Genomic DNA, 14,220 nt, shown 5'->3' on the forward strand with positions numbered 1-14,220 from the left:
CTATCGATCGATGGATCGATTTTCAATTTTAATCTTTTAATTTTTCATTCATACGAGTAAATTTAATAAAAAAAGTCGTTTTCTGATGATGATAATAATAATAATCGTATCGTAATTGATTTGGATGAAAGAAAATCCGGGGAAGGAAGACACGGGGGGAGAGGGGGAAAGAGAGGGGGAAGAAGAGATAAAAAAAAAAAATATTTGAAGAATTTAAAATACGTTATTAACTTCGCGTTGGCCTTTTGCCTGAAACAAAAAAAAAAAAAACTGGAAACGAATGAAAAACGAAATGCGTCGTAAATATATCGGGGGGGGGGAACGAATTTCCCGGCCGGCGAATGCTGTAGCGAAAAAAAACGAGGGGAGGGAAGGGGAGGAGCGACGTGTAGTAATCAATGTATATATATTTTTTTTTTAATTTCTTAGCTAATAATTATTATATGGGTTTAATTTATTTTTGTTGCAAAGTAGTCAATCAATCAATCAATCAATCAATTAACCGTAAAGTCATTTATGTATATATATTAATAATAATAATGATAAAAACAAATGAAATCGAAGGTGACAAAAATTTACAAGATGATACGTAAAACGTATTAAACGTGTTGTTCACACTTTTTTTTTTTTTTTACCGAACAAGGCGAAAAGTAATAATAATAATAATAATTAACACATGAATATAAATTTTTTATTTAATAATTTGTTTCCAATTACACGATTGTTTAAAAAAAAAAAAAAAATAATAATAATAATAATAAAATTTTTATATAAAAATTTACCGAGCCCATGTTTGCTTGCGTATGTGTGCGTGCTCGTGTGCGTGTGTCGTATTTTTAGCAATGATACAAGTCGTGCCTGAAGGTACGTAAGGTATCGTGCCAATAGACAAACTCTCTCACAAACGATTTGTCGATTTAAATTGATTTTGTAAGACTTTGATATGAGACAAATAAATTTTTCGAATCGTTACGAAAAGAGAGAGAGAGAGAGAGAAAAAGTCGTTTTTTGATTTTAAATCTTCGTATATGGTATGACGTGTGTTTTGGTGTACCTTAGGTACCGACTCTTTTAAATCGAATCACCATAACAAGAGAGGGAAAGAGAAAAACAAAATTAAAAAAAAAAAAAATGTTGCAATTTGACATTAAAAAAAAACGAAAGTGCAATTTCACTTTTATTTAAAATTAGATGAGATGACACCCCCTCACCCTCACCCTCCTCTCACCCCTGCCATTTTGCATCCGTTTGCGAACCTGAAATTTTTTTTACTTTATCGAATGATCGATGCCATTTTTTTTTTTTTTAATTATTAAACAAATTACAAGTTTTATTTATTTATTTAAATTTTTAAACATTACCTAATACGTTGAAAATTATTACGTCATCGTTATTTATTAATTTTTTTTTTTTTTTTTTTTTTACAACTGATGATTATTATTTGTTGTTGTTACGTTTTTTTTTTTTTTTTAATAATGTCTTCTTTTTCCACGTTTTTTTTCTTTCTCATAATTAAAAGAAACAAGTCGTAACGAAATGTCATATTAATAATAATAATAATAATAATAATAATAATAATAAAATTAAATAAAAGGAGAATTTTCTCTCTCTTTCTCTCTCATTCTTTTCGAGTGTGTTATTATTATTATGTAAGATAAAAAAATGATATACGTGAGAGGAGAACATCAAAAAATTATTTGGGTGGTGGTGATGGTGATGGTGATGGTGGTGGTGGTGGTGGTGACGAGCGTGGGTTTTCTTTCATATTTATAAAGAATATTGAAAAATGTACCCACGTAAATATTAATTTGGGCTTTTGCAACAACCCAACTAATACCAACCACCTACTTAAACTAGTTTCGATGGTTCTTTTACCTTATTTAATTCATAATTAACTTTGATTCAGATTTATGTATGGACTTTATTGGCTGCGATGGTGATGGTGGTGGTGGTGGGGGGGACAAAAACAAAAACGTTCGTTATTTTTGACGATTTTTTTTAACCGACGTCATAATAATTCAATTCGTAAAAGTTTCGATTTTTAAAAAAATCATTATTATTATTATTATTATCTGGACTCTCCATATTAATATTAATCGTTTTTTATTCCTTTTAATTATTTAAACGGGATGTTTGATATAATAGCAGAAGAAATTTTTAAAAAAAATTTAAATTTAAATTATGAATGAATTTTTTTTATTTTCGCCCATAACGGAAATTGATGTTTTTTATTATTATTATTATTATCTGAAATCAAATTAATCGTTCGTTTATTTTTTTTTTTTATGGAGAAGAATTAAGTTTTATTATTATTATTATTTTGTACGATGTATTTAGAATTTAGAATGTTTCAGGTTTTTTATATAAGTTGACATTTTTTTTTTTTTTTTTTGCTTTAAATTATTATTATTATTTTTAAATGTTAGGCCGTAGTAGGACATATTGTTGTGGTTGTTGTGTTTGTTGTTCTGGTTGTTTCGATTGTTTTTATTTTGAAAAATTTCCGATTAATCCGTTTTAAAAAAAAAAGTTACCCTTGGTCGTCGTTTTTTTTTATTAATATGGCTCCCCCACGATGATGGAAATTATTTCTATTTATAAAAATGTCTCATTCTAGCAATTTCTATTTTTAAAACTTTTTTTAACCTTTTTTATCTCTCTCTCTCTCTCTCTCTCTCTCTCTCTCTCTCTCTCTCTCTCGAAACTATGGAAAAGGTTTTGGTAAGAATACCACCAACGAGTGTCAATTTTTTAAATGAATTGAGAAAATTGATTTTTCACGCAAATTTTCTTTTGTTGTTGTTTTCAATTTTAGTTTTTCCGAGGGGGGAACAAACTCGAGTTTTTTTTTACTAAATCGTTGCAACCTTTTTTGGAAACTTGAAAACCAGAGAGAGAGAGAGAGACTCAATGATGACGATTCTTTTTTATTTGGATTACAAAAATTTTACCAGGATTCAAGGATTTTTAACAAGGACAGGTTAAAGCCCTGATGAAAAATAATTTAAAAATGGTTCGATTCAATTGTCGTGAAGCCAGAAAAGAAAAAAAAAAAGGAGGCTCCTCTTTTCTTTAAACACACAAAAAAAAAAAGGATTATATTAATGGAGGTTTTTTTTCGGAGGGAGGGGGGTGAATTTGAAAGGGGGTGCGATTCGACACGATTGTAAAAAAGGTAATAAAAGGGCTGCGAAAATTTTTGTTTAATTTTAATAATTCGAGAAAATGAAATTGTCGAAAGGTAAACATGAAATTTTCCAAAATAATAAAATGACGTGTACAAAGACGCGAAAAAAATGGAAAAAATCCGCAAAAGTTTAATCAACCTTTGTAATTAATATTTAAAAAAAAAAAAAAATGGCGTTAATTGCGTTAAATGTTTTTAAAAAAAAAAAAATTGAATTTATCACCGTTGAGCTAAATTAATAATTGAAAAAAAAAAAAAAAATTTTTTTTTTTTATTTTTAAATTGCGTGTAATTGACCCCGCGAATTATTATTATCATCATCATCATCGTCCATCGGTAAAAAAAAATAATAATAATAATAATTTTTTCTATTTATATGCATTAGGAGGCAGCCATTACGAAATGACCCTCTAATTAACAATAACTAAATTTGTATTAATTAAAACCTTTAATTTTTTTTTTTATGTGTCAGTGATTGTGGATCCCCATTCGGTTCGTTGGGTGGATTTTAAATTTGTTTTTACGTCAGTCAATAAGTTAATAATTAAATTGAATACATAAATATATCGGACGCGAAAGATGATGATGATGATGATGAGAAAGTATTTAATGGTATTTACCCTTTGTATTGTTTTTAGAGAGAAAAAAACGAATAAATAATAATAATAATAATTTTTTTTTTTGTTACATGAACACGAAATGAATTCTCACGGGTTTAAAGGTTTTCTTTTTTTCGAATCAGGTTTAATGATATCGATAATAATGATAATGATAATTTTGTACGGGTTAACAATATGCGCGGGTATACTCGGGAGTAGCGAATAGTAAACTTTCCCTTTTTTTTTTTTTTTTATTTAAATTTAGTGGGAAAAAATTGCAAGAGTTTACCTGGGGGATTTGGAGGGGGAGGGGAGGAGGGGGTGGGATTTCGATCGTTTGTTATTTTTTTTTTTTTTAAATTTTTTTGAGATTCAATTCGTATGAGGCTCCTCAATAATAATAATCGTCCCGGAATTTTTACAATAATAAAAAATTATGTTAATTTATTCGAAAAAAAAAAAAAAAAAAAAATTGAAGGAATATATTTTAGTAGTAGGTGGAATACTATTTCACTACGCGCGTAATTAACGCAGAAAAAAAAAAAGAAATTAATAATAATGATGATTAAACTGTAATGGCGGCGGTGATGGCGATAAATTTAAATCATTGATTAAGAACTACTTAACGCTCTTTCTTTTTTCGTACCAAAAAAAAAAAAAAAATTTTAATTTAATTGTAATTTTTTGTTGGACGGTGTTACGCACGCACCCACACCCACACGCACATACGCACACGCACACGCACGTTCCCGTAATATTTATTTTTAATTCCAGTTCCAGTGCGCCGCTATCATATTCCAGAATCGTGTAAATAATCTTAATAAAAAGTTAACGATTCATTGTTTTTTTACTTTAATTTTTTCGTTTGTTCGTTTGTTTGTTTGTTTGTTTGTCGTCGGTGATAAGGTCGGTTAAGTAAAAGAAAAATTAAATTTAAAACAAAAATTTTTGTTTCTTTTCGGTTTCCGCTGTTCAGACCGCACCCACCCCCGGACGACCGACTTCGTTCGAAAGTTTACCATTTATAATCATCATCATCATCATCATTATTATTATTATTATTATTATTATTATTATTATTTCGTTTGTGATTTTCAAGTTTTTAACGGATTCGTACGAGTTATTTATAATTTTTTGACACACGTCGAGTATTTTCAATTAAAAGTTCAGTAAAGGATTTAAATCGTTCAGACTCTTACTTTTTTTTAATTATAATTAAATTAATTTAATTAGTAATGATAATGATAATGATAATATTAAAAGGTTCATTTTAAATTCAAATTTATTTCTTCGACGTCGTTAAATGAAAAAAATTTAGGGCGATGTTTTGATGCTACGAATGACGAAATGATAATTAACGGTTTTTTTTTTTTTAAATGGAGGAGTCGAATAGTGCGTATTAATAATAAGACATTTTATTTATTTATTTATTTATTTTTTTTTTGGTTGGTGTTACGCAAAATGATTTTTACGCATAATTTTCTCCATTATTAAAATCGATTCGTTCTACGACATTTTGTTTATCGACAAGAGAAAAAGATTTTTTACTTATTTTTATTATTTTTTTTTTTTTGTTCAAAAGTTGTTTTATTTTCGAGTCTTTCTCTTTTTTTTTTTTTCAAGGGGTGTACGTTATATATTTTTAAAAACGAAAAAATTGTCTTTCTTTCTTTTTTACCCCTCCTCGATGACGTGTTAATAATAATAATAATAATAATAATAATAATATTTACACTCGATAATTAAGAAGAAAGAAAAAAAAAAAAAAAAAACTTTCACTTGATGGATGAATTAATTAAAAAAAAAACGACGACATTTAATTCAAATGCGTTTGTCTTCTCTTTTTATTTATTAATTGTTTAATTAATTAATTAATTAATTAAACTGAGTTTTTTAAATGATAATTTTTTCGTTTATGTTTCTTTCGAGTCATCGAAATCGATAATCGAAACGAATTTAAAGGAGGCGGGGGGGGGAAATTTTTATTATAAGACGAGTTAGAAACGGTATCCGAATTTTTTTAAATTATGTTTTTCTTTTTTTAAATTGAAAATTTTTCCTATTCTTGTACTCGATGTGAGAAAACCTGTTTAACTCGTTTTTAAAAAAACTCTCAATTTTCTCTTAAATGTTTTCGTAAAAAAAAAAAAAAAAGAGAAAGAGAAAAAGAGAAAGAGAGAAAGAGAAATATTCAAGTTCGAGGATTTAAACATATCGCATCGTATTTGATTATTTTTTTTTTTATTAAGGTATGCCAGGAAAATGATTTTTTTTTTTTTTTTTTAATAAAAAAAAACGTTTAAATAATAATAATAATAATAATAATAATAATAATAAACATAATTTCTCTCTTGCTGATATAAAAAAAAAAAAAAAACGTTTGATCAGTAATATAAAACTGAATAACGGATCGAATTCAAAAAAAAACTGAATATTTATATATAAAAATGTTGTCTCGTTTTTATTTTTAAATTTTATTTAATGTACTCTTTCTTCATCATTATTATTATCATCACAACAATTTTAGAGTACGTTTTGCCCCCTTTTGAAAAAAAAAAAAAAAAAGTGTTCGACCATAAGAAACGTAAAAGTTGTTGTTGTTGTTGTTGTTACTATTTTTAAATTTTTTGTTTTTATTTGTTTTAATGGGGAACGAATAAGATTTGCTGCGGTTAATTTTTTGCTAAGAGTAATTATATTGTTTATGGCAAATAATTTTTTTTTTTATTTCACGTTTTTTTTTTTTTTTTTTTGTTTTAAACGTCGTGATTAAGATGTTGTGAATGGGAAATAATGATTTAATAACGATCGAATTTATTTATTTATTTATTTTTTTTTTTTTTTGTTTCAGATCCTTCAAAATTTAGGAAAAGTCGACAGGACGGCCGATGAGATATTCGATGATCATTTACATAATTTTACAAGACAGCAAACTGCTGCCACGAGACTTCAAAAAGAATTTAACAATTACATTAGGTGCATACGGGGTTGGTAAAAAAACATAAACAAAAACAAACAAACAAATTTTTTTCTTAACATTTATTTTTGAACGTGGAAGGAAAATTTCACGTTTTAAAAGCGATTTTACAAAAATTCAAATTAAATTCAATTTGGATTTTTTCTTTTCTTTCTTTTCCTTTTTCTTTTTTAGTGTATAATCGGGTTAGTCACGACGCCATATAAAAACCATCATTGATAATTTTCCGTTTGAAATTTTGTTTTTTTTTTTTTTTTTTTCTTTTTATTTTCAAAATCAATTTTTTAGTCACGCCGTTCCTAAATTAAAAATAAACAAAAATAATCAAAATTAAAAATTAACGAATTTCTTTTACGTCTCAATTAATATTATTATCATCATCATCATCGTTTGCACTAAAAAAAAAAAAAAAGAAATATGAAGAAGAAAAGTCGAATCGAAAACGCTTTTAAAACGTTTTTTTTTTAGGCCTTTTTAAAAATTTATTATTTTGTATGTATGATTGGTTAAAACGTAAGCATTCGATTACATAAAAAAAAAAAAAAATTAAAATCGATCGATCGATCGATCGATCGATGGATCGATCACAATTTATTATTTATACATCTCATTAATTTTGTAACGATTTTTGTTTTCCTTTTTTACAATTTGGTCGATCTTCGCATTACGTAAAAATTTTTTTTTTTTTTTTATACGGAAATCATCATGGGAAAAAACAAACAAACAAACGAACAACCACGAGTTGTTGTTACAAGTTGAAAAATTTTTTAAAAATTTGGGTCAGATTTTTTTTTTTTTATTTAAACGGTTATATAATAATTTGTATTATAACGTTTTTTTTTTTTTTTTTTCTTTCGGATAGACAAGTGTCATTTTTTTTTTAATGTAATTTACTTACTCTATGATTTTTTTAACAGGTTGATTGTGAAATTTAAATCGCCATACACGCATGTTAATAATAATAATGATGATTTTTAAAAACGATTGATTTGTTTACAAGCCTTTTGATTTTTTTATTTTTATTTTGTTTGTTTGGTTGAATCAGCTGTTCAGACTGCGAGTAAAACGTTGATGGAAGCGGTTAGTGAAATATACGAGAATCAATGGCCAGGCCACGATCTTCTTTGCAATCAAATGCAAAATATAGAAATGTTATGGCAAGATTTCAGTCATAAGTTAGGGGACCAAGTATTAATACCACTTAACACATATCAAAGTCAATTCCCGGAAATGAGGGTAAGAGAAAGACACAAACAACAAACAAACGATCGAGTGTTAGCAGGAAAAGTGATTTTTGCTTTTTTTTTTTTTTTTCTGTGATTTCAACAGAAAAAAATTGACAAAAGAGGTAGAAAACTAGTCGATTATGACAGTCAACGTCACAATTTTCAATCGTTGCAATCGAATCCGAGGAAAAAAGACGACGTGAAAGTACAGAAAGCTAAAGAAAGTTTGGAAGAAGCCAAAAGAACCTACGAAATGTTAAACAGCGAATTGCACGATGAACTTCCGGCTTTGTACGATTCCCGAGTCATATTTTTGGTATCGAATTTGCAAACTTTGTTTACAGCCGAACAAGTTTTTCACTCGGAAACAGCAAAGGTACGTTTATGATGTATCCTGTAAAAAAAAAAAAAAATTTCCACAATGCGTTACCCATTCAAAACTGTTTCCCATTTACAACAGGTTTACAACGAGTTGGAAGCCATTTTAGACAAGCTGGCGACAGATTCACAAAGAGGACCGGGTTTGTTGAAAAAACAACCTGGAGGTACTTCTTCGAGTAATTTTAACGTCAACAACAAAGTTGGTTCTTCTCCCTCGTCACCAACTACGGCTCCAGGTGAATTTCCATAATCAATTTTTTTTTTTTTAAATTTGAATTTTATCCAATGCGCGACACAAATGGCTTAAATTCATCATTCAAAGCAGCAAAAACTGAGAAAAATTGAACCTTAAATCATTTCATGAAAGTTTTTGTTGCAAATCGATGATGATGATGATGATAATACACTTCTGTAATTAATTACATTACTTAATTACAGTCAATAATTATTATGAAGGTGAACGAAAAAAAAAAAAAGCTTTGAAATGTTTGCTGTTTTAATATTAATAATAATAATAATAATAATAACGATAATGTTAGTTTAATACGATTTTGATATGTGTGACGTAGCTTTTTTTTTTTTTTTTTTTTTTCTTTGAAAATCACCCGAATGAAAAACAGGAAAGTATTAAATAAAAAAAAAGAAAAAAAAAAAAAAGCGAACCCCGAGAAAGTTTTCCACGTCGCCGCCATTTTTCTTTTTTTTTTTTGAAGTGCTGCTTTTTTTTTTTTTTTTATAAAAAAAATTAACTCACGATTAGTTTTTGCATGGTGTTTGTTATAAATGTTATTTCCCGTTTTACAGTTGTCGAAATCCCTCCTCCTTCCGAATCCCCAAAATCCTCTCCCACCTCGGCTCCTCGACCAAGCTCATTAAATCTCAACAATGGTGTTGTTAACGGAACCGGAGATAAATCACCGTTTAGCCCGGATGTGCCGGTGACAGAATCTCCAGAAGGAGATACCACCGACACAACAACAACAGCAACATCGACGTCGGCGACAACAACAACAACCACGACATCATCGACAACACCAACAACCGCAACAACACCCAACAACAACAACGACGGCTAATAGTAAAAATGTTGAAGAATTATATGATATACCAGTGGGTGAGTATTTTTCCTTTTTTATTATTATTATTATTATCAGTGAAAAACGAACGACATGGGGATGATCACGTGAAGGTTTTGTTTTGTTTTGTTTTTTTTTTGGCTTTTTTTTCGTTTTGTGTGAAGTGATTTTTCTTTTTTTTTACACTTTTGCGATTAATTAATATGTGGTGCGGTTACAAAAAACGTTCAAATATTTTTAACCGTTAAAATAAATCTTTTTGTTTTTTTTTTTTTTTCAGGTGCCACCACTCACAATCTTCCCCCGGGAGTTCTTTACAGAGTTAAAGCCACGTATAAATACAACAGGGAAGATTCTGACGAACTTTCCTTCGACGTCGATGAAATAATACGCGTTGTAGAATATGACGATCCCGAAGAACAGGTACTCGAATTTTTTGTTTTTTTGGTTCCCCTGGGTTTTGGTGATGGACGCCTTTTCCACTACGAGTAATTATTCTTGCACCCTATTCCTTTTTTCCATCCTTTCCCAAAGGAAAACTGCTACCCGAAAATCATTTTTAAAAAGAATTTCCTTTAACGCCAACTACGAGCATTTTTCTAATATTCGCTTCTCGGCATGTAAAACAAAAAAAAAATTGCTTGAAGCTTTAAAAAGTTATAATATTATTCAACGACCGGGAAAATCTTGGAAAAAATTAATAAAAATAAAAAAAATACTGAAGATGAAGATGTTTGTTTTTTTTTGATTTTTTCGGGGGAAGGGTGGCTTAAGGGAATCCAGGAAAGTTCGGGAGAGAAGGGAATGTTCCCGGCCAAATTCACGAGACCCATACGAAAGACAAAAAAAGTTTTTTTTTTTTTTTTTTTTTGTTTTTTTTTTTTTTTAGTTTCAGCCGTTTCAGAGTTGCTTGATGGCGTCTTTACACGTAAATAAACTAACAAACCCCCCCCCACAAATACAAAAAAAAAAAAGTAAAAAAGTAAAAACAATCGGCAAAATGTTTGTCAACGTTGAAGTTTTTTTTTTTTTTTTTACATTTCGCCGAAAGTCGAATTAATATTATTATTATTATTATTATTATTATTATTATTATTATTATTAATAATTTTTACATGAATGCAATATATTTTAATGTCGACGACCAAAAAGAAATCATTATTTATTAGCTTTTATAAAAAAAAAAATTACTAACGCAGGCGCTATCCCAAACACAAACAAAAACAAACAAATGTAAACAATTATCAAAATACAATATGGCGGACATGGCGCGAATTATATTCGGACGCCATTTTGCAACAAGGCGGTGTGTTGTTGTCGTTGTTTTCTCGTTTATTTTAATCATTTAAATTTTCTTTCCGATTCGTTTAATTTTTAATTTTTTTTAATTTTATTTTTAGTCGGTAAAATATGTGGTAAAAACAAAAGAAAAAAATTATTTTTTAAATAATAAAAACTATTTAAAAAAAAAAAAAAGAAAGAAATTAGTTTATTCGCTTAGAATGTTAATTTTACAAAAACGAAAAAAAAAATAGAAAAAAAAAATTAAATTTATAAAATTAATAAATAATATGCAGCCTCTATTAATTAATATTATTGATTTATTCCTTGTTGTTAATTATTATTATTATTATTATTTAAGCATTCAATATACCGTCTAATGTTTTTTTTAAATATTTATTTATTAATAATAATAATAATAATGATTAATACGTGCATAAATTAAATATAAATATATATGTATAGAAATGCGTAATGATAAATTAATAATAATTGTTGTAATAATAATAATGACGATTGAAATTATGGTATGATGATAAACGTGTACAATGAGTGATACCATTTATTATTATTATTATTATTATCGTTTGGTGGCCAAAGTTTATCTTTTGTATAGTTGGTGCCATATTAAAAAAAAATTAACATTTAAATATAAAATTGAAATTTGTTATGAATCAATAAAAAAAAAAAAAAAAAGAGTTGCATATAAATTAAATTTTATTATTTAATTTTTTTGTTTTTAACCGTTATTTATTTAAATTTTTAAATAATTTTTTATTTTATTAATAATGACCTTTGAACTTTCAGACACACACACACACACTTTATGATTGGAAGTAATACTTAAAAATGTATCATTTAATTATTATTATTATTATTATTATTATTATTATTATTATTATTATTATTATTATTATTATTATTATTATTATTATTTATTAACTGTTTTTTTTTCGGTTTGCGAATCGTTGGTATGAATAAAGTGCCAATAAAAAAAAACGTTTCGTGCTTCCATTTTGAAAAATATTATTATTATTAATATTTTTTTGATTTGCAACTCTTATAATCAGTAAATTTCATTTTATTTTATAAATACATAATCGAGAGTAAAAATAAATAAATAAATAAATAAATATTTTATTTTAATAAAAACGTTAATTTTTAATTTTTTTGTATTGTTGTTGTTGTTAATTATGATGATAATAATAATAATAATAAGTATTTATACATATAAATTCAATATTCATTAATTTTTATTGTTTAAAAAAAAAGAAAAATTAATAGAATAAAAAAATGAAATATATATATATATATAGTTAATAAATAATTATTTAATTACTAACGCTAATTAATATTAATAAATGAAATAATGATGATAATAATAAATTTATTTTTTTAAAAAAAAAAAAAAAAGTATATGTATATTTTAAATTTATTTTTTTTTATTTTTGTTTTGACCACTATATCACAATATATCTGGTACAAAAAAAATAATTTAATGTTAATAAAATGTTACGTCATTTAATAAGAATTTGATAACGGATAAGTGATAATAACGAACAACAATAAAAATAAAATAAAATAAAAATAAATGAAAAAGAAAAGGTAATTAAAAAAAAAATTATTAATTATCATAAATTCAATTCCATCACATAAATTTGATTAAAATTTAAATGAAATAATAATAATAATAATACTAATTATTATTATTATTATTGTTATTACACTGTAACTTATTGTTATTACTGTTATTATTATCATTAATTTCTTTTTTATATACTTCTTTTGCAGAAGATTATGTGTAGGGAAGCCATTTTGTATTGATTAGCATTGTTCTTTTGTTCTTATTTAAAATAAAAAAACTGGCATTATTATTATCTTTTCGATTAAAATGGAACAATTTAAAAATAAATAAATAAAATAAAATAAAAAACTTGTAAAGAAATTTTGAATTGAAAATTATTTAAAAATAAAAAAAAAAAAATAAAAAAACAAAGTGCCTGTTTTTGTGTATGTGTTACTGCCAGATTCTTTTATTTTATTATAAATTATTATTATTATTATTATTATATTATTCACTTTGTAATATTTAGTAATTTTCTTTTGTTTTCCACTTATTATTATTATTATTATTGTTTTTTTTTGTATATCACACTGCCGGTAGAACTTTAATAATAATAATTATTAAAATGCTTTTATTTTTTTTTTTTTTTAAAATGGCAACTTGTTATTTTCATACATGTGTAAATCATTTTCTTTTTATTAGAGACTAACAAGACGTTAATATTTATATTAATAATAATAATAATAATAATAATAATAATATTAATTAAATATATAATATTAATATATATTAATTTAAAAATAAAAAAATAAAAATAAAAACTGTTAGTGCCTTTTTTTTGAATCTGGCCGTTGAAAAAATGTAAATGTGACATATATATATATATATATATATATTAAAAAAAAAAGTAAAAATATATAGTATATACTATACGTATTTATTTATATATATATATATATATATATAAATATAATTAAATTAATATAAATTTGTTTTATTTTAACGACGCCTTCATTTTTTTATTAATTTTTTTTTAAACGACAATACAAATAAGTTGGGATTGTCAATTATAGTCTTCCCTTATTTAATTATTTATTATTTTATGTAAAATCTCATAAAGTTTTTTTTTATTTATTTATATAATAATAATAATAATATGAATAATGTGAAATAGAAGAAAAGAAATAAATATTATATAATTATTTGATTTTATTATTATTATTATTTATCTTGTGTATATTATAATTGTGCTGTTTTTTTGAGTTCCCGCAAGTTTTTTTTTTTTTTATTATAAAAATGTAGAATTTTATTTGCTGATTATTATAAATATATACATATATATATATAATTATTACAAAATAATAATAATAATATGAAAATATGTTTTATTGTTTTCACTTGTTTGTTTTTTAATAGCAGATAATGAATAAGGTTTTTATTGTTGGTTCTTTATTATAAAATGTTTATTTTATGTTTTTACTGGCATGTATTTTATTTTTCATGTATACATAAATATATATATATACATATACATATATATTTATTAAAAATGTTATTAATATTTAATATTAATTTTATTTTGTTTTGTTTTTACTGTATAAAATTTTCTGTCTTTGTTGTCTTTTTTGTTCGAGTCTTTTAATTGTATTCATTAATGTTAGGTAAGTAGTTAAAAATAAAATTACAAAAATGTATTTATTAATATAAAATTTATATTTATTATTGCAGTTAGTAATGACGCAGTCATTAAAGCGATTTTATGTTAAAAAAAAAAATTAATTTTGAAATAGAAGCCATAACATTCTGACAATAATGGCTAATATAACAAATATTAATGAATAAAACATGGACGTGGGGGATTTATCACACTGATTTGAATATTTTGAATTATTTACAGCGATGGCTGGAGAAAAGCCATCGTCAAGTGGT

The 14,220-nt window shown here is 25.3% G+C and overlaps 2 protein-coding genes across 2 annotated transcripts in view; one reads left to right on the plus strand and one right to left on the minus strand.

The window, feature by feature from the left end:
* Positions 1-6,233: 6,233 nt before the first annotated feature.
* On the plus strand, positions 6,234-10,683 carry Phum_PHUM523110 (Amphiphysin, putative; the record flags this gene model as incomplete). The annotated part of the gene is made up of 11 exons (XM_002431318.1): positions 6,234-6,243; positions 6,314-6,351; positions 6,638-6,773; positions 7,809-7,999; positions 8,093-8,365; positions 8,450-8,606; positions 9,175-9,364; positions 9,450-9,488; positions 9,767-9,934; positions 10,221-10,295; positions 10,599-10,683. The coding sequence occupies 11 exons, from the start codon at positions 6,234-6,236 to the stop codon at positions 10,681-10,683; spliced, it is 1,362 nt and encodes a 453-aa protein (XP_002431363.1).
* Positions 10,684-13,846: 3,163 nt separating this feature from the next.
* The window catches only part of Phum_PHUM523120 (radical sam protein, putative), a gene marked incomplete at both ends in the record, with an annotated part of 1,834 nt that continues 1,460 nt past the window's right edge, over positions 13,847-14,220 (minus strand). Inside the window, one exon of the mRNA XM_002431319.1 lies at positions 13,847-13,926. Coding sequence (XP_002431364.1) covers positions 13,847-13,926 — 80 coding nt within the window. The remainder of the gene's footprint in view (positions 13,927-14,220) is intronic.

Source organism: Pediculus humanus, genomic scaffold (genome assembly GCF_000006295.1).
Source record: "Pediculus humanus corporis 1103172108284 genomic scaffold, whole genome shotgun sequence".
In the NCBI taxonomy this organism is placed as follows: Eukaryota; Metazoa; Arthropoda; class Insecta; order Psocodea; family Pediculidae; genus Pediculus; species Pediculus humanus.